General features: G+C 44.1%; 1 protein-coding gene across 1 annotated transcript; it reads left to right on the forward strand.

Moving 5' to 3' along the window:
• Positions 1 to 65: 65 nt before the first annotated feature.
• ENO4 (enolase 4) lies at positions 66 to 25,798 on the forward strand (the record flags this gene model as incomplete). The annotated part of the gene is made up of 13 exons (XM_080694537.1): positions 66 to 230; positions 3,906 to 4,034; positions 5,047 to 5,237; positions 7,584 to 7,736; positions 11,229 to 11,394; positions 11,480 to 11,611; positions 13,112 to 13,165; positions 13,917 to 13,973; positions 16,285 to 16,452; positions 19,640 to 19,765; positions 21,811 to 22,006; positions 24,964 to 25,031; positions 25,568 to 25,798. The coding sequence occupies 13 exons, from the start codon at positions 66 to 68 to the stop codon at positions 25,796 to 25,798; spliced, it is 1,836 nt and encodes a 611-aa protein (XP_080550663.1).
• Between the last annotated feature and the right edge of the window lie 447 nt (positions 25,799 to 26,245).

The raw sequence follows: 26,245 nt of genomic DNA on the forward strand, positions 1-26,245 counted from the left end.
CTAGCGACGGGAGGACGCTCGCGGGCCCCCAGTCTCAACCCCGCCGTAGCCTCAAATCTCCTACCATGGGGGAAGAAGGCGGCGGCCGCAGCTGTGGGACCACTAAGGAGCTGCAGAAGCTGAAGCAGCAGGCGATGGAGTACTACCGGGAGAACGACGTTCCGCGCAGGCTGGAAGAGCTGCTCAACTCCACCTTCTACCTCCAGCCTGCCGACGTCTACGGACACCTGGTAGGGACCTGGGACGCGCACCCTCCTCTCCCCAGCCCTCTCCCCCGCCCGGCGCTGCGGCACCGCACTGCGCCTGCGCCGCAGAGTCGCGCATGCGCGCGCCCGGGCCGCCTCGGCAATGCGGAAAGGAGATCGGTGAGCGGAGGATGCCCTGGGACCCCGAGGGCTCTCGAGAGGGAGAGTGCTGGAAAGGAGGCAGCTGGAGGAAGGAGTACCGTCGGGCAGGTTTTCACCTGCGGCGTCAGCTCAGCCTGGCAGGCTTCCCGCGCTCACCTGAGCCCTGCCTCGCTCACCGCCCCCTTCCCACCACGGGGTGAGCATCCTCGCATTTTCCACGACTTGGCCTCAGCCCACCCGCCCTGGGGCCTCATTCAGCCTCTTCCAAGTCTTCTCGGATTTCAAGTCTGTGCGCTTGGCTTCTGTGGCGTCCTCTGCCACCCGGACAGTATCTCCCTAAACTTCGCACATCACACTGAAGTCTTACGGATGTCACCTACACCAAGTGTCCTTAGATCTATCTAGGGCATTTCCTATTCGTACTCTAATCCTATGAATATGCCTCCGTGGGCCCCTTCTTACCACCTCCTGGATCCCTGTGGCCAGACCTGAAATCCCGGCACATGTCTTAACCTTAAGAAATGCGCAGTTGAAATGAAAGCGTTACCTCCTTCAAGATTCCTAAGTTCCAGGCAATACTTAGCATTGTGAAGGCAGTGTGATTGGGGCTTGGTAGAAGTTTGCACTATGGAGCCAGCCTGGTGGCACAAGCCTGTTATACCAGTATGTGGGAGTCTGAAAGGAGGATCACAGGTTCGAAACCAGCCTCAGCAACCTTAGTGAAACTTTACCAGCCCACGGAGACCCAGCTTCAAAACAATAAACAAAGAAAGAAATAAATAGGCCTAGGAGTGTAGCTCCTAGGTAGATTACCTCTGGGTCCAATCCCCAGTAACAACAATGAAAAAAGAAGTTTGCAGTGTGGTCCAGGGAAGCCTGGAGGCAGCAGGGCCAGCAAAAAATGTGAAGAAGCATGACGTGCTGTGAGCATTCAAAACTGCTTCAGGCCAGGCATGGTGGCACGTGCCTGTAATCCCAGTGCTTGGGAGCCTGAGACAGGAGGATCATAGGTTTGAGGCCAGTCTTGGCAACTTAGCAAGACCCTGTTTCAAAATTTAAAATAAATAAATAAATAAAATGAGGTGTTGCTCAGAGGTAGAACTCCCCTGGGTTCAATCCCCAGTACTGGAAAACGAAAACAAAACACTTTGGTTGAGTAGCTGACAGGGAGGATGCTCTGTGAATGTTTTCCTCTCTCTCCTCCAAAGGCTGTTGAGGGACTGGAGGGGAATGTATGGTGTTCACTGAGCCTGTTGAGCTAAGTGCTTTATATCACTTTATCCCTAGAACCACTATGAAGTAAGAATGATTCCCCCTTTCCAAACGAAGAGCCCATGGCCATGAATTTAAATGGCTTTCTTAAGGGACAGTGTGAGTGACAGAAAAAAGTCAAGGCAGATCTGTGTCCCTAGTACACAGCAGAGTATACGGCCCCCAGTGGCCCGCTTAAGAACTCTTCGTGGGATGAATTAGTGAGTGCTTGACTCTGACGCTCTTTCTACTCTCTTTCTACTCTCTCTTGCTCGCAGCATCACTGAAGGCTACCTAACTGCATCATTTTACAAAGGCAGAAAGCTCTGCCTCGCAGGTTCTTAGTGCACAACTAAGATTAGAAACTCAGGCTCTTATTTTTTTTTTATTATAAACCAGCCAGAACACTGGTTTGTTATACCTTGGTTAGGGCAGATGCCACTGATACGATAATTGGAGCAAAAGATATGATGCTGTATAACTGTGTGCTTGTTCATGTTGTCCCTATGAAGGAATTCAGGGATGGAGAAGATCCCATGGGCTGCAATGGCCAGGAAAACTTTTGCATGAATTTTGAAGGAGGCTCGGGAAATGCACACTGACAAGAAGAAAACCTCCTGTGGCTTCCCTTTTCTGGCCAAGCAGGATCGCGCACTTTCCTGTGTGTGGTGCGTGGTGCTCAGGAAGGCCTCGAGTAACAGGCCTACCTCCTACCCCGCCCCCGCTCCTCTACACTGGACCACTCACTGTCCCCTTCAGCCTGAAGTTGCTTGTTGTTTTTGCACATCCCGGTACAAAGTATCTGCCCCCCACTCCCCACCTTGTCTGCCTGTACAAATACCATATGTTCCCCAATGTTCAGTTCAAATGCCACTTCTATACTCCTTAGACATCAAAGGAGTTCAGGGATGGAGAAGATCTGTAAGCAACAACAATACAGTGTGTTCCCTCATCAAAAAAATCATGATCGCTGGACATGGTGGTGCACGCTTGTAATCCCATCATTCGGGAGGCTGAGACAGAAAGATTGCGGTTCACGGCCAGCCTCAGCCATTTAGCGAGACCCTCTGCAACTTAGACCCTGTTTCAAAATAAAGAATAAAAAAACAGGGCTGGGGGTGTAGCTTTGAGGTGGGATGCCCCTGGGTTCCATCCCCAGTACCACACACACACACACACACACACACACACACACACACACACACATCATGATTGAAAGAGCTTGGGACTGGGAATCTGACTTTCTGGGTTTGATTCTGAGTTCTGCCATTTTCTAGCTATGGGAGCGTGTGACACTGATGGGCCCCAGATGGACACACCTCCAGTGTGAACACTCTTGTGGAAGTCCCTCCCACCTTGAGCAGTCTGAGCCCCCTGACTCACTTTGATCAATAGCACCTTGGCAGGCATGATCCAAACAAAGGCCTGAGAAGTACTGGCATACTGAGGCTTGTCTTCTTGGAAACTAGCCTTCATACTGTGAGGAAGTCCAATTACCCTGCTGGAGAGAGAGAACATGCAAAAAAAGACCTCGGCAGATATCAAGTGGCCAGAATATCCTGTGGCAAAGATAGATGCCAAGCCATCCTGGCTGTTTTGACCATCCCAGCTGAGGCACTAGGCATGTGAATGAAACCACTTTGGCTATTCTGACCCTGTCAAGCCTCCAGATGATTCCATCTGCAGAAGAGACCCCAGGCACGACCAGCAAAAGAATGTCCTGCTGAGCTGGGCCCAGGTTGCAGGATCGTGATCAAATAAGTGATTTCTGCCGCTAAGTACTAGGATAAACCGTTACGAGCCTTAGATAATTAAAACACAACTATGTGATTTTGGACAATTTATTTCTCTGAAATTCTGCTTCTATGTGGAAAGATGACATCACCTGCCTTACTGGTGTTGAGAATTTGAACCCACAGTGGAAACTCAGACACATTTCTTAATTTAAAGACCTTGTGTCACTCGTTAGCAGAACTTCCTATAGTCAACCCAATTCCCTGACCTATCCTGCCCAAGATGCAGAGAGTCGATTGGTCTCTAGAACACTGTGATGCACTCAAGGGCGCGGGGACCCATGAACGGGGCTGATCTTTATTCTTCCCATAAAGGCCTCTTGTGCCAAAGACTCCACATGGGGCAGAGTCCAAATCCCAGCATGAGTACAGGGCTTTTCTCACAGAGCTGCTGTTCCATTCCCAGCACCAGGAAGGGCCATGGAGAGTGTTAGTAGAAGCAGAGTAAATGAGAATTATCTTTTCAAGATAAATCAGTGTGGAGTTCTGATTTTTTTTTCTTTGTGTGTTGAAGGCAAACTACTTTTCCAAACTTGCAAAGCCTCCCACCATATGCAAAATAGTGGGGAAAAATGTACTGGATGGACTGGGGCTTCCAACCCTGCAAGTGGAAATATTCTGCACCATTCAAAATTTCCCCAAGGTATGAGGCTGTTTAAATGTGTTCCTTAATACATGAATTTATTAGCAACTCTTGACTAAACTGTAGGAAATCAATGTTTTGAAATCCAATGCCTGTCAATTATGTATGTATGTACAAATATATACTATTTATTAATAGGTAGTCATCCAAACATGACTTATGCAATCAACCGTGATTTATTTTCTGCTTTTTAACCATGTTTAAGTGCAATTTTGAGAATAGGAATGTTTGTTTGGTGGTACTGGGGGTGGAACCCAGAGGCTTTCTACCTCCAGGCTATACTCCCAGACCCTTTTTTTAAATATTTTATTTGGAAACAGGGTCTCACTAAGTTGCTGAAAGCCTCACTACGTAGCTGAGGCTGGCTTAGAAGCCATGCGATCCTCCTGTCTCAGCCTCCCAAGCGCGGGGATTACAAGCGTGCGCTAACACGCCCGGCTGCAATTTTGATACAAACATGACATACTAACTTGAAGGGGATCCAAGATAGAGAAAGAAAATGAGGAAAAAATAGTTGTAGAACTCTCAAATTACTAATGCAGTGAGTTTGATAAATGTATATGTAGGCTTATAGATTCATATATTTACATATGGATTTATAGGTAGACTGATTTAAACAATTCATCTAAATAATTTTAACAATTCATTTTAACTCACTTTTATTATGGCATAGATGTTAGAAACACTTTTTCTACAGGCTCTGGAAGAATAATTATGATTAAATACGTTCAGATCTTTATAGTTATTTATTGGAAAGGTAGCGATAAAAAGGAAGTTTGAGACAGGATTCTTATAGAAGCATTTTAACACAGTAATAATTTTAAATGTTTCACGAAGCTGAGTTTCACCGTGTTTCAACAGCTATAAAAATATCTCAAGGAAAATTATACATATTCTTGCTTCTCTTGAAATTGGTGATAGAATATTATGCACATTAAAAGCTGGATTAATTCAGTTTCCCATTTTCTGTGAGAGGTAGGAGAAATGTAGAGTGCATTTGTATTATTTCCAGAATATCTGTTCCGTGGTCATCCCCACTCACTTTGAGGTCTATGAGAATTCTCCTCCTGAGCTGGTGGAAGCGGAGGAGGTGGAGAGGATCCTGGCCGTGAACACGGCTGTGCAGTGGGTCAATGAGACCATCACCGAGGAGTTGCGGGGCCTGATGCCTTCCAACCAGGCTCAGGTGGATGACATGCTCAGGTACAGCTTCCATTTTGAAATAGAAATGTCAAGCATAAATACATGTCCCTTGTCTTTCATTTCACCTGCCAATAAAACATCAGTTCTCTACAGTTGGAAAGTCAATTTAAAAAGCATATGTCGAAGCAGCAAAATTTAAGGTAAAATATTGTTTTTCCTCCTGAAAATCCTGTTATTCAAATTTTTACTGTGGAAGATTCCGTAGGGCATTTTGATCCTTTTTCTGGCCAACAGAACTGAATCCTTCCAAAGGATTCAGCAAACTGTTGCTCAAGAAAGGATGAGGTTATAAATCTAGACAATGTCCTTTTCTCTCCCAACCTTTGAGTTCCTCAGTCCTTCCCTGTAATCACAATGGCTCTTTCTTACCTCGTGTCCTCTAGTCATAACCAAGTCTTCTATGCTTAGCCCATGGGTTGACTCTAAAGTTAAAAAAACCAAGGAAGACTTTGCCTGGGCTGTGTTAACTACTGCTCAGTGCCATACAATGTAATGCTTTCCCTTTTGTGAGAGTCTAATTAACCCCTTGGCTAAGCAAAGCTCAACTAGATTCTCTTTCCTTATTTATTTATTTTTGGTACTGGGGATGGGACCCAGGGGCATTCTACCTCCGAGCTACACCCCCAGCCCTATTTTTTATTCTTTATTTTGAAACAGGATCTCACTGAGTTGCAAAGGGCCTCACTAAGTAGCCGAGGCTGTTCGTGAACCACGATCCTCCCGTCTCAGCCTCCTGCATGCTGAGATTACAAGCAGCGCCACCACGCCCGGCTCTCCTTATATTTTAGAAATTGCTTATTATGAATAATGTCATGTTTTGGTTGGCTTCAGAATCAGAGAGTGACCTCTGTAAAAAGGCTTTTAAGATCGTTTTTGTATTTTGGAGTTTCTGAATGCCACTTACTCTTTTTTTTTTTTTTTTTTTTTTTTTTGAGGTGGGGAGGTGAAGGATTCCTGGATTGGCTTCTTGCTGGGCCTACTATAGAGCTATCTTAAAGACTTCATGTTTCTGGATCTGGTATTTTCCTCTTTCTTGATTTGCTGAATTATGTGTTTTGAAATTAAGGATGAGAAAGGGTATGAAGAATGATGTAAGGTTGTTGAGTTCTTCTTACATGTGCAGAAAGGTCAATGCTTTGCCCTTGTATTTTATAGTTTAGCTGAGTATAGAATTCTCTATTGAAATTCAGTTTTTCTCAGTCTCTTAAAGGCATTGCCTCACTGGTATATGGATTGTTAATATATATAATGCAAATTGGATTCCTTTGTCATTTGTATTTATTTGGTCTTTTTTGGGCTATGAAAACTTTTACTCTATTAATCTGTCTGTCTGTCTGTCTGTCTCACTTTTGCTCTCACTCTTGTTCGTTCTCTCTCTCTCTCTCTCTCTCTCTCTCTCTCTCTCTCTCTCTCTCCCTCCCTCCCTCCCTCCCTCCCTCCCTCCCTCCCTCTCTTTGGTTCTGGGAATTGAACCCAGGGGCACTCTATCTCTGAGTTACACCCCAGCTGTATTTTATTTATTTTTTATTTTGAAACAGGGCCTCACTGAGTTGTGGACAGCCTTGCTAAGTTTCTGAGGTTGGCTGTGTCTTTACCTCCCACATACTAAGATTATAGGTTCATACCACTGTGCCTGGCACTTTTAGCCTCATATTCTGAGGGCTGAAATTGTTACATAGTTGTACTTAAGTAGGATTTCCCAAAGGTGTTTTTAGCTGTTCATTTTAAGGAACCCCCCTCAAACAAGAAAATATATCTTCCACATAATGCTGTATTTCACTTTGTATTCTTGATAGATTTGTCTTCTGAATGTCATTTATAAAGAAAGAGAATCGAGCCACCCTTAACCAAATTATGTCTTCAGATTTTACTTTGAAAATGCAAATAGAGCTCAGGTAATTTAAAAATGAGCCTCTGAGGGCCAGGCGTGGTGGCGCACGCTTGTAATCCCTGCGCTTGGGAGGCAGAGGCAGGAGGATCGAGGCCAGCCGTGCTGGCTTAAGAGACCCTGTTTCAAAAAAAAAAAAAAAATACAGAAAATAGGTCTGGGAGTGTAGCCCAGAGGTAGAAGGGCTTCCAGGAACCCCAGTACCACCAAAAAAAAAAAAAAATGAGCCTCTGAAATCTTGAAACATTTATTTCCAAGCCAAAATGAATTTCAGTTCTTTAATATAGTTCATACCAGCATCATTCTTCCTTGGCCTTGGAAATCAAAGCCAATTGGCTCTTAAATAGCCAAAGGGCCTATTTTTGAAACACATTGAATCTAGCTCTAAGACATTACTAACAGTACAGAGAGGTATTGCTAAATATCCCATTCTAAAGCTACATCTTCTTGCCATTAAGGGCATTCTTTGCAAATAAAGTACAAGAAGACAAGGAGAGAAAAGAATTGGAAAAGAGCCTGGAAGAGTCATCAACAGTGCCCGTCCCTCCGCCTCCACCGCCACCACCTCCTCCTCCACCTCCTGCCAAAAAGAAAGGGCAGAAGCCAGGTTGGTGGCTCAGCATCTTCAAAACATCTAGTGACATGACAGACATAAGAGGAAGAAAGGCTGAAGCTCGGAATGGTTGGCTCCCAGCCACGTGCGTCCATCCTATCTGCCAAGTCTTCACTTGAAGCCCTGGTGTTGGGTGGGGAGGGTTTTCCTTGCCCCACCCTCCATGTTTATTTGTAAGCCCAAACAATGACTTTCTCACTCAAAAGTGAGCACTTAGTAAGTAAGTGCCCTGAAGACCAGGGATGTACCTGGGGTTTACCACTTATCTGGCATGAATGAGGCCCTGAGTTTGAGCCCCACCATGGCAAAAATATATAAATAAAATGAAGTGTACTGAACAATGGCGATGCATGAGTGGGGTAGGGATAGGACAACACAAGAGACCCCTAGGAATTTCTTTTTTTTTTTTTTTTGGCAGGTCTGGGGATGGAACCCAGAGGCATTTGACCTCCGAGCTACACCCCCTGCCCTATTTTTTATTCTTTATTTTGAAACAGGGTCTCACTAAGTTGCGGAGGGCCTCACTAAGTAGCTGAGGCTGTCTGCGAACCGCGATCCTCCAGTCTCAGCCTCCTGAATGCTGGGATGACAAGTGTGCGCCACCGTGCCCGGCTCTGGGAATTTCTATTAGATAATCAAAAAGTCACTCCATGTTTTAAAATGTATTGAATCCCCTTGAAATGGATAACCAAAATTGTCCCAGGCCCATGTCACATAAATATAAGGGTTTGATTTAGGAAACTATTATTTTAAAACAAATAATAGAAGTTATTGCTTCAATAACTTCTTAGTTATTTTGTGTATTCAAACAGATTCCTAAAGTCAGTCTCTCTAGTATGTTAATCCTGGAGCCACTTTTAAGTATTATGTTTTTATGTTGACCACAGTAGATGATATTCCTCCAGGGCCTGAATCATGTCTCATTCAGCTTGCCATTGCCAGTGTTAAACATGATACCAGGGCCAACTGAACACCCAAATAATGTTGGGTACCAATGAGTAAGAAAGCACCGGACCAAGAAGGGACCAAAGAGGACATGGAGATAGAGGGTCCCTTATTCCACTGATAGTGATGCTGGGACCAGAGAGGGGGGAAATTGACCAAGACAAAATGTTACTGGGATCCAGGCCAGAGACCTCTACGAGTTCCAGCTGCCTGGATTTAGTTGCCTACCCAGATCTGAAATAGGAGAAAACAGTTTAAAAAAGAAAAAGATTTATTATACAAGAGCCAAAACTAGGAATAGAGCTAATCTGCCTTTTCTCGTTCTTCATAAATATTATAATTTATAGGAAGAAAGCCAGGAAATATACATATGTAGATTCAGCCAATCTGGGCTAACAGAAAGATAGAATTCTGGTATTCTGAGTTTTGTTGGTGCCAAGGCTTTGAGGAGAAGGAAGTTTCAGCTTCCCTTCTCAGCATGATATTTCAACCTCACCTTTAGGAAGTTGAGATGGAGAAAATAGCTTAATGAATAGGTTAACAAGAAGCCGGGCGTGGTGGCACACACTTGTAATCCCCGCCAGCCTCTGCTACTTAGTGAGGCGCTCAGCAACTTAGTGAGACCCTGTTTCCAAATAAAAATATAAAATAGGTCTGGGAGTGTAGCCCAGAGGTTGAAGGCTCCGGGGTTCCAGCCCCAGTACCACCAAAAAAAAAAAAAAAAAAAAGAAAGAAAGAAAGAAAGAGCGAGCCCAGACTCAGTGGTCTACCCAGAATCCTTACCCTTCTTTCACTCTAGTATGTTGTTAGCCATCCTGTCTGATCAGGCACCACAGAATCCATCATAAACTCGAATGTTCTCTTGTCTTCTACCTCACAGCTACTGATCTGACTCAGGTTCTCCTGGAGATAAGATGCACCTAGCATATGTCAAGTGCTTAGCAAACTATTTTTCCATCCTATTTCCCCCTTCTTGTAAGGACAGGTCCCATTCGCCAAAAGTAACTACCAGATGGGCATGGTGGAACACACCTGTAATCCCAGTACTTGGGCGGCTGAGACATAAAAATCACTAGTTCAAGGACAGCCTCAGCAACATAGTGAGACCCTGTTGCAAAAAAAAAAAAATGAAACAAAACAAAACAAAAGGCTGGGGATGTACCTCAGAGGTAGAATGCCCTTGGGTTTAATCTTCAGTAACACGCACACACACACACACACACACACACACACACAAACGCACACACACACACTGCCTAATGAACATCCATTGGTGGTCTCTACCTACAACTCAGTAGTGGTCATCTTACCCTCTGAAAAGAAACTGATCTAATATAATTTTTTGGTAATGGAGCCCATTTAAAACTAAAAGCCTCAAATTGTTTTTCTTCTCAGCCCCTTAACATTTCTTGTTAACCTATTTTTATTTTTATTTTTATATTTTGGTGGTACTGGGGGTAGAACCGAGAGGCCTTCTACCTCTGGGCTACCCTCCCAGACCTATTTTATATTAAAATAGGGAATTTTTATATTAAATTTGGAGACAAGGTCTCTTAAGCCAGATGAGGCTGGTTTCGAACCTGTGAGATCCTCCTGTCTCAGCCTCCCAAGCGCAGGGATTACAAGCGTGCGCCACCAAACCTGGCTATGTCTGGGCTATTTCTTTTTTTATTATTTAATATATTTTTATTGGTGCATTGTAGTCAAACATCTGAATGGAGTACAAGACTACTTGTGGGGATATACAAGCACACATCATCCAATTAGCCTTTATCCAATCCCCATCGTCTGGGCTATTTCTAAAGCTGGGAAACAACATAGAACAAAACATTGTTTTGGAGTTGGTTTAAAAAATGGTAGCAAGTGCCGGGCGTGGTGGTGCATGCTTGTAATCCCCGCGCTTGGGAGGCAGAGACAGGAGGATCGCGCAGGTTCGAAGCCAGCCGCGCACGCTGGCTTAGGAGACCCTGTTTCCAAAATGAAAATGTAAAAAATAGGTCTGGGAGTGTAGCCCGGAGGTACAAGGGCTTCCAGGAACCCCAGTACCACCCCAAAAAAAAAAAATGGTAGCAAGTTAGGTATACTGAGGCAGATCTGTCCAATAGAAAGTTGGAATATGCAGCTTCTACGGTGGAAACATAAGGAAACATAGGATTTGGAATTCAAAGACTATCCGAATCCTTTCTTTGTTTACTTCCTGTAAAATACTCGCAAGTCTCTGAACTTCTTGAAGCCCTGGATTACTCATATGTGAATGTGGACTGACAATATCTACCTCATTTGATTGTCAAAGGAGTTAGTATAAAATGGCCTACAATCTCTTAGAGAGACAAAAACCTATGGCTCAGGATTTTGGGGGAACCCACAAGTGAAATCAAACAGAAAGCTTCTTCAGGGTGAAAGTGGAAAAAAGTTTCTTCCCAGACTGTGTTCACCCTTCCTTTCTGCCAAGTCTTCCCCATAGCTCAGTGCAGCCTTTCACAGTGCAGGCTCATGACTGTCAGACTTCCTGGAATCTTTTTTCCACGTTTTCCCCTCCAGGAAGGAAGGAGACTCTTATAGAGAAACCTATCACACCTGCAGAACCCGTCGAACCCGTGCTCTGTGGCAGCATGGCCATAGGGGCCGTGTCACTAGCTGTCGCCAAAGCCAGTGCCACCCTGGGCAGCAAGCCCCTGTACCTAAATATTGCATCGCTGAAGCACAGCCAGGTTAGTCAATGTTTTATTCCACTACAAGGAGCCCTGAGCATCTCACTGTGAATGAACCAAATTTTTTGTTTTGCCCTTATTGCAGGAACAGCCAGCAACGCTGACCATGCCTTCGTTGATGGTATCTCTGGTCAGCTGTGGGAAGTCATCACCTGGAAAGCTATATTTAATGAAAGAAGTGATTTGCATACCCCATCCTGGATTAACAACCAAACAAGTACCTTGCATTACCATGACAATTTCTTTAAAACATTTTTTTAAATTTATTTTTTGGTATTGCTCCCTCATGACATCAAGGGAGAGGGAATTAAATATAAAATGAGAGAACGTGTTTTAGGAGAACAGGAAAGAGGGAAGAAAGCAAGACTTCAAAGAAGGGTATAGTGACCACTTTTGAATGTCTAGTTTGTTAAAACATTGGCTCATGCCCGTGACTCACAGAAAAGCTAGGAGACAGTAACTTTGGAAGCCTGGATGGTGTGGGGAGGTTATTACCCTGGGGCGGGGGTTGGGAAGTCTTTAATTGCTACTATAGGCATTTTATTTACTGGCAGCAGCAAGTAAAAGCTGGCACGTTTCTGGCAGCCCCGTCTGTTAAGAACTCCAGGCCTAGCAGATTGCTTGGCACAGGGGGGGATGCTGAGTGAATATTTATGGGATGAATGGATCCCAAGACGCGTCTTCACTTCTCAGAGATGGGCTAGTGCTATCTCCATTGCTCTTTAGTGGCTTCTAAGATTCAATCTGTCTCTTTAAATGTTCATCAACTGTTCTACTAATTAAATAGGTGTTAGGAAGAGCTAAAGGTTTATGTTCTATGGTAGATGCTTTCAGAAAAAAGTACAGGAAACTCTTCCCTACCCCTAAAGACTGATATTTTCCTTAGTGGAATTTTTTTTCCTGTAAACCTCAGTATCTTTTCTTTATGATAAATCTGTCTTAAAATCGTTATTATTGGGCAATTTATCAACTATAGAAAACCAGGATTTATATTTGGCTCACCATCTGTCAGATCACATTCAGATCCTGTTGGCAGGATCTCTCCTTTAGTTAATACCTGCTGTGCTATTTGGGTACCAGAACACTTGGCATGTCCTTCTTTATGGGATGTCCTCATTTATCAGAGCACATTTCCTATTTTCTAAGTAACAGTGAATGTGTACTGATTCATCCACTTTAATCCAGACTACCTTGGTGACTTCTGACATGTATTGCTAGAAGCTTGTCTGGGTGGTCAAGATCCAAGAAAGTTATGAAGGTTGACTTAGTCCAGCCAGCAGAACCCGTCAGCTCTGAGCAGCAGAGCCTCTCATTCACAGGGAGTCCGCTGCAAACGTAGCAGATTGCTTGCAGACACCAGAGACTGACATTCAACGTTCTGATTCTAACTCAAATATTCTGAGTTAGGAATAGGCACACATAGTATAAGGTGTTTTGTTTTGTTTTGTTTTTGTGGTATTGGGTTTGAACCCAGGGGTGTTCTACATCTAAGCTACACTCCCAGCCCTATTTTATTTTTTATTTTGAAACAGTGTCCCACTAAGTTGTAGAGCACCTAGTTAAATTTCTGAAAGTGACTGTGAACCTGTGATCCTTCTATCTCAGCCTCCCAAGTATGGGGATTACAAGCATGCACCACCACGCCTGGCAGTGTAAGTTTTTATGTTTAAAATTTGTAAACTATAATTGTACAAGATCCTGGTTATTCTACTTACAGGGTGTGGAGATGCTTCTGGAAATTCAGAAACAAATTAACAAAACAATGGAGTTGGTATGTAAAAAGCGTCTATGGCATCTAGTTACTAACATCTTCTAGCCTCCAATTTGTAGTTTATTTTGGAATTAAATAAGTATTGTTGTTACTGCTATGAAAATATATATTTATTTGTTTGGGGTTTCTCATACAAACTAAGTGCCGGCATTTCTCAATGGCTCTGGATGAATTTTCTAAGGGTGCTGAGGCAGCTGGCTCTGTGCTAAGATCATCCTTTAGGATTTACAAAGGACCTAATGACCTTTGCCTGTTTCTGAAAGTCAAATCCACTCTGGAAGAGAAAGTGTTTGTACCTTGAGAATGTTGGAAACAATATATTAAGCCTATAAACGCAAATCCCATAGTAGTCGATGGTATGAGGGAATTTTGCATCCTTCTGCAAAAAAAAAAAAAAAAAAAAAAAGCGTGCCTGTAGACAGCAGGAGTTCCTGACGTGAGGTGTGGATTCTTTATTTCTATGAGTAGAAACCCAGCAGTCTGTTTGTGTACTTCCCTTATACGTGACTGGAGGCAGAAGGTAAGATATAGTAAAAGGAATATATGCCTAAATTTGAAATACAACTTGAGACTTAAGAAGTAGAGAGCGGCGGAATCACCCCTGTGTGTGCCTGTGTGGGTTTGTCTCCGTGTGTGCGTGTGTGTATGTGTGCGTGAGTGTATGTGGCTGCCCGGGCCCTGTGATGGTGGGCAGCCAAAGGATCTGAAGCTCTGCTTGTAGCCACAGGCGTGTCTATCTTCTATCCCACAGCCCCCTCCTCCGAAAGTAGAGACCAAAAAAGGGCATAATGGAAGTAAAAAAGGCCAAGTAAATGTACGTATTTTAATTACATTTCTATATTATTTAACAAATAAAAATAATATGGTGATGTTGTTTTAAGGGCACTACCCCAGAGCCGGGATACCAGCCTGGTATTGCCTTTTGGCGCAGGCTGCCTGGGCATCGCTGCAGCTGTCAGCCAGCTGTACTCTCGGAGGACCCAGGAGCATCGACAAGCAACCGTCACACTTGAGCTGTGGTGGGGTGCTTGGGAAGCTAAATCTTTTGATAATTAGCTGGATGGCCACTAGATGTTTTAGATTTTAATTTTACCTCTACCAAAGATAGAAAAGACACAAAAAGACAGCCATCCCTTTCTTCTGGTCTTCAAAAGACACTGTGACACCTATTGCAACAAGGCACTGTGGGAACTCGGGTTTTGCCAGGAGAGTCAGGTGAACAGTCTTTCTGGTGAAAAGTGGTCTCTAGTCTCCAGAGCCATGGGAAGCCAGCTGGCCTTGATCAGTCACTCTGGTGACAGCGGGTGCTCTGGTAGACACACCCATCGCAGGTCTCACCTTCTAAAAGCACAAGCAGAATAGCCAAGATGAGACATGCAGGTGACACAATTGGGGAAGTTCGCTCATGTCTGAAGGACTTGCTCTGTGCACCAGCAATGCTGTCCTACCCTGATGTCAGGAACGAGTACCAAGGTCAAATGAAGAGGCTAGTACAGAAAGGATAAAGACAAAAAAAAGGTTCTCCTCAAGACTGGGGGGGAGGATGTGAATACATTCACCAGTAAGGAAAGTACTTGGCAGCTGTATATGTTGATGAACACAGCGCTGATACAAAGCCTTGAAAGAGGTGGGTGGAGAACAAGCAACCAGTAGTGCTGTCCCCGCTTATCTCCTATGTTCTGAGACACTGACACCACAATCTGCCCTGCCTGTGATTACCTCTATTCTTTTACCCTGTTAGAAACAGGTTAGCCGGGCGTGGTGGCGCACGCTTGTAATCCCCGCGCTTGGGAGGCGGAGACAGGAGGATCGCGCAGGTTCGAAGCCAGCTGCGCCCTGGCTTAGGAGACCCTGTTTCCAAAATGAAAATGTAAAAATAGGTTTGGGAGTGTAGCCCCGAGGTAGAAGGGCTTTCAGGAACCCCAGTACCACCAAAAAAAAAAAAAAAAAAAGAAAAGAAAAGAAAAAAAAAAAAAGAAACAGGTTAGATTGTGGTTTCTAGAGAGTCTTCCATACCAGAGTTGAGTATGGACTCTGGGGCTAAACTGCCAGAATTAAAATCTGTCCCAAATTATTTAGGTCTCAGAAAAATGGAGATAATGACAAAGCAGAGCTCACATAAGGAGCAGATGTATTTACTTATGTAATTCAATCATAACTTTATGAAACTCGGTTGATAGACAAAATTTCCCCAGGTATTGCTTTGCTTGCCGAATAGAAGCTTCCTTCTGTTGACATTGAAGGTGTCGGATGGCTCTCTTAATTGCTGTTGCTGTCACCAGAGAAAACAGCATTTATACCTGGGTTCATGGCTGCTGTTGAGTCTGGTAAACACACATCTTAAGCTCCCAGAATCACTGATGTTGCTTCAACTTATAATTAAATAGTAGCAATTTATGGTGAGTGGGCATCAAGGCTGACCTTGCAGAGTGGCACGCGGCTGCCTTTTCCTGGGTTATTTGGGACCCCGAGTCATCTTCTAAACTCCATCCCCAGAAGTACATCCTTTTACCCAAAGTCTTCAGGGTTTTTTTGTTTGTTTGTTTGTTTTGTTTTGTTTTTTGGTGGTATTGGGGATGGAACCCTTCTACCTCTGGGCTACACTCCCAGACCTATTTTATATTTGATTTGAAAACAGGATCTCTTAAGCTAGCGAGGCTGGCCTCCCCAGTACGGGGATTACAAGCGTGCCCCGCCACGCCCGGCTTCAATTGTTTTAAAAACAAAACTTTCCTAAAGGAGGATTGCCTTCTTAAGTTTTAACAGTTATGTTCACCTAGAGAAAAACAGCGTAAGAAAGGTCAGGTTCTGAGGAAGGGCTGTCTGAGTCAGAGACCGAGGGATGTTGTAGAGATAGCCTGGTGGTTCACTGACTGGTGTGGCTCAGGCTAGCCCCAAGTACAGCGGCAGAGCTGATAATGCAATAACATAGATCCACTAAAGAGAAAGTCCAGATAGTGCGGGAAGACTGTATTCTCAGCCCTGAGCGGACCAAGAAGTAGGATTAATCAAGAATGGAAGGATCTGGTCTTGCTGTGTCCAGTCTTGATCTGTCGCTGTCACAAGCAGCTCCAAAAACCTTAATGTGATATGTTGTCATTTTCCTTTTGATTTTGCAGCAGCCAATCACTGGCAAGATGTCCCATCTTGGCTGTTTAACCATTAACTATGATACCATAGAACAACCTCTGCTTCTAATACAAGGTGTCTGTGCAAACCTGGGGCTAGAACTAGGAACCAATTTGCATCTCGCCATCAACTGTGCTGGACATGAGTTGATGGACTATGTAAGTTTCCCCTTCAGAACATTCACTTCTTGTTTAAGTCCATGATTTTTAAATTAGAACTCAAGAGTGTCTGAATACTTTCTAACAGTATGCTATTATTTTAAAAAAATTAATATTGTTGGAGGGATCCAAATACGAATGAAGCTGTGAAAGCCAAATTACCAAAGAATAACATAACCGAATAATTTAAGAAACTAAAGCCGGGCGCGGTGATGCACGCTTATAATCTCAGCATTCGGGAGGCTGAGCCAGGAGGATCGTGGTTCGCAGACAGCCTCAGCTACTTAGTGAGGCCCTTTTCAACTCAGTGAGACCTTATTTCAAAATAAAGAATAAAAAAATAGGGCTGGAGGTGTAGCTCAAAGGTAGAATGCCCCTGGGTACCATCTGTAGTACTGCAAAAAAAAAAAAAAAAAAACTAATAACAGAAAATGCATAAAATGGATAATTTACACTGCAATCATGAAAGCTACTGGAAAATAATTTAACATACTGGTATGTTCTGCTGAGTGCAATCACTTGCTTGAAAAAGGCCGAAGATGTCAAATATGAAAGGTAGATAATGTATAACTAGGACTCCATACGCCCTTGAGATGTTGGTTCTTAGAGTTTATGCTGTGGCTCACTTTTTGTTATTTTTGTAGTGCTGGGGATGGAACCCAGAGCCTCACACATGCTAGGCAGTTCTGCCACTGAGCTGCATCCCCAGTCTTAACTTTTTATAGAAAATATATTTCCAAGTTATTGGAGTTCATGAAGAATATGTTTTCATTCAACTAAATACATTAAGGTGTTATCCCCAGCCTGGATTAGGACAGCGCATCCATGATAAAATATCACCTGGTGATTGGTCATGCCACCTGGAAAGAGACAGTTGAAAAGGGAGAGAATGGAAAGCAGGCTCATGGAAGCCATTCCAGTCCTCACCCCTCTGGGCAATGAGTACAACGATGTACCTTTATGTTTGGGAAAGAGTACATTAGGAAATCTATTAGAAGCTTTTCCATTTTATATTCACACATATACTTCCCATTTTCAAATATACAAATGCAGAGTCTCAATTTTATAAAGTGCCTAGCATATCAGTGTGCATTTATGGTAGTTTGGTAATCAATGTCAACTTCGGGGGACATGATAAAATAGGATTCACTTTTTGTTTTTTTCAATACTAGGGATTGAACCCAGGGGCATTCTGCCTCCGAGCTACACCCCCAGCCCTATTTTTATTTTTTATTTTGAAACAGGGTGTCACTAAGTGACGGAGGGCCTCACTAAGTAGCTGAGGCTGACTGCGAACCTGCCGTCCTCCTGTCTCAGCCTCCCAAGTACAGGGATTGCAAGTGTGCGCCACCACGCCTGGCTTTAGGATTCAGTTTTAACTGTGATTCTAACTTTAACTACAAAGGAATTTTTTGAGTGGTATATAAGAGCCCTAAGTTTTAGCTGGTTTCTTAAAGTTCTTTTACTTTTCTAAAGAAACTGAGCGCATAGAGGAATGTTTAAGTTCCTATTCTTTCACATAATGATTGGTTCCTCGGCATACTGTTAAGAAAAATAATTGCATGTTTTCATCAGCAGTATATACCCAGAACTATGAATATCCTGACTGCTACAGCTCACTAGAATGGGTATTTATCGCTTATATTCAATAAAATATATGAGCTTGATATTAGATAATTCTTATAATGTTAGTTCAAAGCCATTAGCATTTCCTCACTGACAAGATAGGATTTTTTAAAGTTTTGTATTGCAGAAGCTAAAAGTTTTTGCTGTATTTTAATGTAAAAAGAAGGATAAAATCCTTTCAACTATGGACTTTTTAGAAACCTGGTTCCTGCCAATGGAATCCAGTCTATTAGCAGAATCAGCAGGAAGGCCTTACAAAACTGAACAGCCACTCTGTTTCACCTCCCTCGCTGAACGCAAGTATCCCAGGTGCCACCCCCGAACCCATACTTAAAGTCAGCGTGCTTCGATTTACAAGAAAGACTACACTGGATTCTTCAACACTGTTTATTTCTCTGCCTAACGACTTGGTAGTTCTGTAGACTTCAAATGAATGGGGTTGCACTAGCATCCTGTTTTCAGGACAATATGGTTCCCACTAGAAGTTTCAGGCACCCTGAGAAAGATGCCTTCCCATAGGTCACCTCACACTTTATATTGGTTCTTAGAACGCCAAAGCCTAGCCCTGCTTTCAAGTTTTAGCATATTTACAGTAAAGGAAACAAGTTATTTGTTCACAGTGAGTTGAAAGACAGTAGGTTTTAAGGAGTGGGCAGGTCTGCATTGTTAATCTGTTTGTTTTTATGTGAATTTATGTTATTGTCCACCTACCCAGGCAGCTGGGCACCTGGCACCATGTCATAAACCTAAATAAAAAAAAAAACAGTTCCCCTCCCACTCTCTACCTGTTAGTTTCTTGTGCAGAAGTTTTCATCTGATGTCTGTGGGAAGAACTCTAAGGGAACCAAAAGGTACAATGACTTGATTCCCCCAGGACAATATTTTAAAGATATTTAAAGTAAAAGACATAGATTTTGTAGGGGAATGTGGCTTGAAAAGAATCTGTGTACACTCTCCTCACATGAAACAAACAAAAAGGAATCTTAGCTGGGCATGGTGGCGCAATCTTGTAGTCCCAGTACTTGGGAGGCTGAGACAGGAGGATCGCAGGTTCACAGCCAGCCTCAGCTACTTAACGAGGCCCTCTGCCATTTAGTGAGACCCTATTTCCAAACAAAAAAATAAAATAGGGCTAGAATGTCCCTGGGTTCAAGAAAGCAAGTGTTCTCCCCAATATTTGGAAGCCAGGGAGAAAATGGGTCATAGGAGGAACTCCAGAAGAAGAATGAGAAACCATAGATGAGCAAATAATGAGACACAACCGAGAGGGTGAGAAGGGGTGAGAGGGGGATTCCCTAGTGTACATGATGCACATTCACAGACATACCAAAGTCAGTCACTAAGCCAGGCTTGAGAAGGAGGGAGGGGTCGGGGTCGGGTGGGAAGGGGGAGGGCTAGATGAGTGATGGGTGCATGTGCACCTCCACCATCTTGTACTCCACTCGATGTATGGCTACACTGCACCAAGAAAGAAAAATTTTTAAATATGAACCATATCATTAAAAATTGAAGAATTCATCACATTTATGCCTTATTTTCTGGTTTTCCTTACACGTATCAGAGTAAAGGAAAGTATGAAGTGGCGATGGGCACCTACAAAAATGCAGCCGAGATGGCTGAGCTGTACGTGGACCTGACCAACAGGTACCCTTGCATTATCGCCTTAATCGACCCTTTCAGGAAGGAGGTAAGCGGGGCCCACCTTTTATATTTTATAGCATGTATTTTATGCTCTATAAGCAGGCTTGCCTTTCACGTTTTATAACAAAACACAGAATAAAACCTCATTCTTTGGATCTCTGTCATTTGGAACGTGTTGTAATTTGGGCTGGGGCTGAGTTGCTTTATTTTGGCATTTGTGAAAAAGGCACTTACTAAGCAAATGAATAGCAGGAGCACAATTACCTAGGAGTGTGCCTGTCTTTGGAGTGAAACAAGCCATTTGCAAGCCTCTCTGGAGTACCTGTGTGCTGACCAGCAAGCTGGCCGCTGGAGGCCACCCCCGCGGCACCAGGTGCTTCGATGGGTTAATCACATATCATTTTCATGTGCTCATGGAAACGGGCTGCTATGAGGCCAAATACTTTTTAACCTAAACCTAACGACACAAAGTTACTACACAAAGTAGCAAAGCCATCTTTTTAAAAGGTTTTAAGATGCTGAGGTTTTGTGACCTATCCAAACGAATGCATCTGACAAGAGCTGTCTATATACCACAGAGAAGATCATCTCTCTCCTTAACCCACTTCAAACAAACTCCAAAATTTGAATTGCTGTGTGTGTGTGTGTGTGTGTGTGTGTGCGTGTGTGTGTGTGTGTGTGTGTGTGTGTGTGTGTGGTAATGGGGATTGAACCCAGAGGTATTCTACCTTCAAGGTACACTCTCAGCCCTATTTTATTTTATTTTTTTATTTAGAAACAGGGTCTCTTTAGGTTGCTGAGTCTCACTACATTGCCAAGGCTGGTCTTGAACCTGCTATCCTACTGTCTCAGTCTCCCAAGTACTGGGATTATAGTTGTACACCACCCTGCCTAGCTCCAAAATTTGAATTCTTGATTTATGAGTTTGAAAGTCATTAATTGGATACGTTGAGAAGATATCCTCTCTGGTATCCACTGTTTAGATGTGAGGACGGTATGAACACTGAGTCTCATTTGGAGTCCGAAGGCCTTTCATCTTTTCTTTCTGGGCCAGGCTACATACCAGCACCGGCACTGTCAGAAGGCTGCCTCAGAAGACTGGCCTTGTGCGATAGTCCTGAGACTGACCACGGCTTTTACATAAGATGCATTCACCCGGTCAGTTCCAATGGGCTAGGCTGAAATCTAGTCCAGTCGCTGGGATGACTTCATGTGCATACCTCTATGCATACACAGATACATAACTTATTACATGAGGGTTTCACTTTATATGATACTCTTATCAATAAAAATAAGGGTGCTGAGCCAGGCATGGTGGTGCACGCTTATAGTTCCCGCACTTGGGAGGCTGAGACAGGAGGATCACACAGGTTTGAAGCTATCCTCAGCTACTGAGTGAGGCTCTCAACAACTTAGTGAGACACTGTTTCCAAATAAAGTATAAAATAGGTCTGGGAGTATACCCTAGAGGTAGAAAAGCCCCTGGGTTCTACCCCCAGTACCACACACACACAAAAATAAGGGTGTTGAAAAGTCTGACAGCCTCTGTAGACTCTTTGTTTTTATCAAAATAATCTCTTCACCAGTCTTTTTTTCCTGGGGAAGAGTACTAGAGGTTGAACTCAGGGACATTCTACCTTTGTGTTATCCCCAGCCCTTTTTATTTACTATTTTTAAGTTTTGAAACAGGGTCTTGATAAATTGCTGAAGCTGGCCTCAAATCTGTGATCCTCCTGTCTCAGTCTCCCAAGTACTGAGATTACAGGCATTGCACCACTGTGCCCTGCATATGGACAGTTTTAGTGGATGGGAAGAGCTTGGGTTTAAACAACTTACTGCCAACATGGAATAGCATTTAGTGTATTGATATTTTGTTCACAATATCTTTAAGCTTAAATTTAAAGTTTCTCTTCCGTGAACCTTACTAACCTGTGTGGCTAGGAGACAGGTGTCGCTCAGACACAGATGTAAAAGAAATGTTTTGTGTGTCTCAGGAAAAGTGTATGGTTTTGATTACCTGCTCTGTGATTTCTGCTGTTTTGTGATTACATTCACTACATTGTAATGATCAGTTCTCAAATATTTACCCAGGATTCTGAACAGTGGGACAGCATCTGCCATACTCTTGGTTCCCGGTGCTACATAATCGCAGGAACTGCATGCAGAAGCATCTCTAAGCTTCTGGAGCAGGGAAACATCAGCACCCCCAAGTCCCACGGGCTGATCATAAAACACACCAACCAAACCACGATGTCTGACCTGGTGGAGATAACCCATCTCATTGACAGTGAGTAGAGAGATCACGAGACTCAGAACCACTTGATTATTTAAGGAGCCAGAAATACACAGCCTATCAAAGTTAATAAAAAGCAAGGCCTACATCTCAGGAAAAGAAAACAAAGTCCAACCATGTGGGAGGATGTAAAGCTGGAAAAGGGCATGTGTCTTAATGAGACTCTCCAGTGTTCCAGGATCAGCCAGCTGCACGGGGTCATCCCACATCGCAAAGCTGTGGCCAAGGGCCGCTTCCCGGTCAGCTTCACAGTAGGGAGGACCAAGACCGGTTTTCTTCTGAAAGGGCAGGGTCACATTAACACATTTATCAGTTTGCTTTAGGATGTGAGCTTGAGCTCTGGACAAACTTGTAAGAAACGCAGAGGGAGAACTCAGCCCTTGCTACTGAGTTTGAATAGGTCTCAAACTCTGAATGCTTGGCCTGAACCCTTGGCCAGGTGTCCAGACCCAGGGCAGTGCTCGGGCCTAGGAGGTCAGCGTGCCATGCACCAGGGCACGGCACCAGGCACCACCAGGGAGCAGTGGGCACAGGTGTGCTGAGCTGGCGTGAGCCCCCTCCTCTAATTCACCATCACCTTGCGCTCTGGATTCCTCCTCAGCACCTTAGGAATGGGACCACAGCTCTTTTGTCTACATGGACACAGCCCAAGTGCATAGTAAGGCTGTTGTGATTACTTGATTGAAATAAAATTAGCCATTTGCAGTATACCAGATATCTGGGGTCATTTGATTTGCATTGGCTTGCGAAGTTGGGAGAGGGAATCTGAATTTGGAATTGGAGCGCCTGCAGCAGTAGTTACTGAAGTAGGGCCGCTTCAGTAAAGACAACAGGTGGCGAGGAGATGCGGTCAGAGCCCGGGGCAGGGGCGGGTCCAGTCCTTACAGGTGACACCGGACACTGCCAGGCAGGTTGCCAAGGCTGTGCAGCACAAAAGTAGCATCTGGAAGCGAGTACTCAGCCATGAAGCTGGGGTTCAGGAGTGAGATCTGAGCCCCGGGGACCAAGAGATGACATGCAAAAGCAGGGCTCCGACACCAGCAGGCCTGGGCTGTCAGAGGAAAGCAGCTCGCTGCCCTGCCAGGGAGCGGGCATGTGGCATTGGATCTCATCCTCACAGCAGCCCTGGGGAGCGCACAGGTGCATGCCCAGGAGGCTAAGTGACTTTTCCATGACACTGCTTATCCCAGGTACCCATGCATGCTTCAAACTTTATTTTTTGTGATACTGGGTATTGAACCCAGGAGCATTCTGCTTTCACAAGACACCTCCAGTTCTGTTTATTATTTTTATTTTGTAAAGGGGCTCTCTAGGTTGCCAAAGTTTTTGCTAAATTGCTGAGGCTGTCCTTGAACTTGCAGTCCTCCTGTCTCAGCCTCCCAAGAACTGGGATTATTGGTATGCACCACCACACCCAGCTAAGCGTCAAACACTTTAAACCCCTCACAGCCTGAACATACTGTTCCTTCATCTTAGAATGCTTTTCCTTGTACCACTTACTTAGTTCCTCCTCATCCTTGAGGTCTTGACTTCAGTGACTTGTGAGCAGAAGCCTATGCCTCCTCTGACCGTCCCTGTCCCTAACTGGCCCTGCTCCAAACCTTCCCCGGAGCATCTTCTGTTCTCTTCTTGTGGTGCTGACCACAATGACTGGTATAATTATTTAGTGGCTGGTATATCCCACCAGAACATACACTCTGGTGAGTACATGGGTGTCTCATACTTATGTGTAGCATAAGCACGGAAATACCGGGAGCAGGATCCGGGAGCTAGGCAGAAGGCCAATCTCAGACCCAGAGACAGACTGGCAGCCAGGGGCCAGGGGAGGTGCTGGAAGCGATGACCTGGGGGTGTCAGCTGGGAGACCGCAGCCCCGAGCTTCCCTCTTGGGCCCGCCACTCAGCAGGCATCTGTCACCATCCTCTAATGACTCCTGTCTCTAAAAAGCCAACGCTGGAGCCAGGTATGGTGGTACACGCTTGGAATCCCAATACTTGGGAGGCTGAAATAGGAAGATCACGGTTTGTGGCCAGCTCAGCTTCTTAGTGAGACCCTCTGCAACTTAGTGAGATCCTGTTTCACAAATAAAGAATAAGCTGGGTGTGGTGGCCCACGCTTGTAATCCCCCCACCCCCGCCGCTTGGGAGGCTGAGACAGGAGGATCACCCAGGTTCGAAGCCAGCCGCACTGGTTTAAGAGAACCTGTTTCCAAATAAAAATATAAAATAAGTCTGGGAGTGTAGCCCGGAGGTAGAAGGGCTTCCAGGAAGCCCAACACCACCAAAAAAATAAAAAAAGTAAAAAAATGGGGCTGAGAGTGTAGCTTGGAAGTAGAATGCCCCTGAATTCCATCCCCAGTACCGCAAATAAAATAAATAATAAATACATACATAGCCAACACTGTCGGGATAGTGAGGACTCGGCTTGTGCTCCACACAGGTTCTGGCAAACTTCAAGGGGTTTTGAGGCCTCAAGTGATTAAACGCTACCAACACAGCTTTTATAAGAAATATCCAGAGACAGGTTCTTTTGAAAAGAGTCGTATGTAAGGAAGCAAGGAAATTGAATAACACGTCACAGTTATGGATTGTGGTCTTAGAAATATGTGATGCAACAAAGAAAAGAAATGTGTGATCCGACTGGAGCATTCCCCCCTCTTTGGTGGTAATAAAGTAATGGTGCTGCTTATAATGGGTCTTAAACTTGGCAAAAGATGGTACTTAGAAATTATAGCATCAAACTTACTGAAAAGAAAACAAAACAGATAAGCCCAGGGCAGTGTTTCGGTTAGAAAATGCAAATGTCTGTGTTATGATTCTTTGGTGGTCAAATCATTGTTTGACTCTTCACAAGAGTTTTGAATCTGGCCAGTTTCCATTTTGATCCCAGAGACTGACATATATGAGAGTTGTTTCAGCACCGCATGAAACTGACAGGAGTTGCCCTTCTAGGTAAGAAGCACATCGCCATCCTTGGGAGTACAGAAGGAGAGTCGTCTGATGACAGCCTTGTCGATCTGGTAAGTGCTGAGCGCTGGTCAATTGCAGAATTGCCAAAACACTGCTTTTATCGCGAATTGGTATTTCAGAGAAATGCAGTCTTTGGTGGAGAAAGTCATGTAACCTTTTATGAAATAGACTTGCTTCCTCCCAGACAGCAGCCTTTCGCAAAGAGCTAATCTTTGAACTTTCAAAAAGAAGCAAAATTGAAGTCCAGGGAAAATGACGAGCACACTTAAATGACGGGGGTGTGTGCCTGCAATCTTCCCTCCTAAAATGAAGTGAGAAAGGCCAGACCATTCTTAGAGAAAATCAGCAAGCTTATCCACGACTAGTAAGGCGCCTGATGGACAGTCAGCCACACCATCTGTTTGCCTTTCAACACTCCCAGCTTGTGTGCGGGCCGCTTTCCTTACATAACGAGAAAAAACTAAGTATCAGAGGAAAACCCTAACAGCACACCGGGACGGTTCCCTTTCTCTTTCAAGAGTCGTTTGCAGCTCAGCTTCACAAAACATGACTCCTCCACTAAAAAGAAGTCGTTTCCTCTTTGCAGGCCGTTGGACTCGGGGTCCAGTTTATCAAGTTGGGGGGCCTTTCTCGCGGTGAACGGGTGACTAAATACAACCGCCTTCTTACTATAGAGGAAGAGCTTGTCCACACTGGAAAACTGGGTATGTGCTGCTGTCTGCCTTTATTTTGCTTAGCCATGAATAAGGGAACAAAGATTGTAAGAGGGGGAATAGAAATCCCTCTGCAGGAGGGCAAGGGAATCCAAAGACTGTAAATAAGTGGAGACAAAACTCGCCACACTTATATTGTTGTCTTAGTGGATTACCTATCTACCTGATGTTTAAGACCCTCTTCCTTCTTTTTGCTGAAAAGGCTACGTGATGTTTTTCAATAGACTTCATTGGTTGGAATCTCCAAGCCTACCTTTGTTATGGTCCAAATTATAATTAAGGGTCTTCTGCATAGTCCGTGAAAGTTAAAGCAGGTGTTTACCTGATGGCTCTTGGAAACAACTTGGTTTCCTTCAAGCAAATAGGCAGTATGTTAATTTTCATGTTGTGCTTTGGGAAGGCTCAAGTTTCAAGAGAAATGAGCCAGTCATTTATGAAGTGACACTTTTGTAAATCTGCAGGGGTCGAAGCACCTTGTGTCCTAGCTGGAGAGGAAGAGCCCAAGTATATTTTCATAATTTTATTGTATTTTTATATTGTAACTGCTCTTG

The sequence above is a fragment of the Muscardinus avellanarius genome (assembly GCF_963383645.1).
Source record: "Muscardinus avellanarius genome assembly, chromosome: 4".
Lineage (NCBI taxonomy): Eukaryota > Metazoa > Chordata > Mammalia > Rodentia > Gliridae > Muscardinus > Muscardinus avellanarius.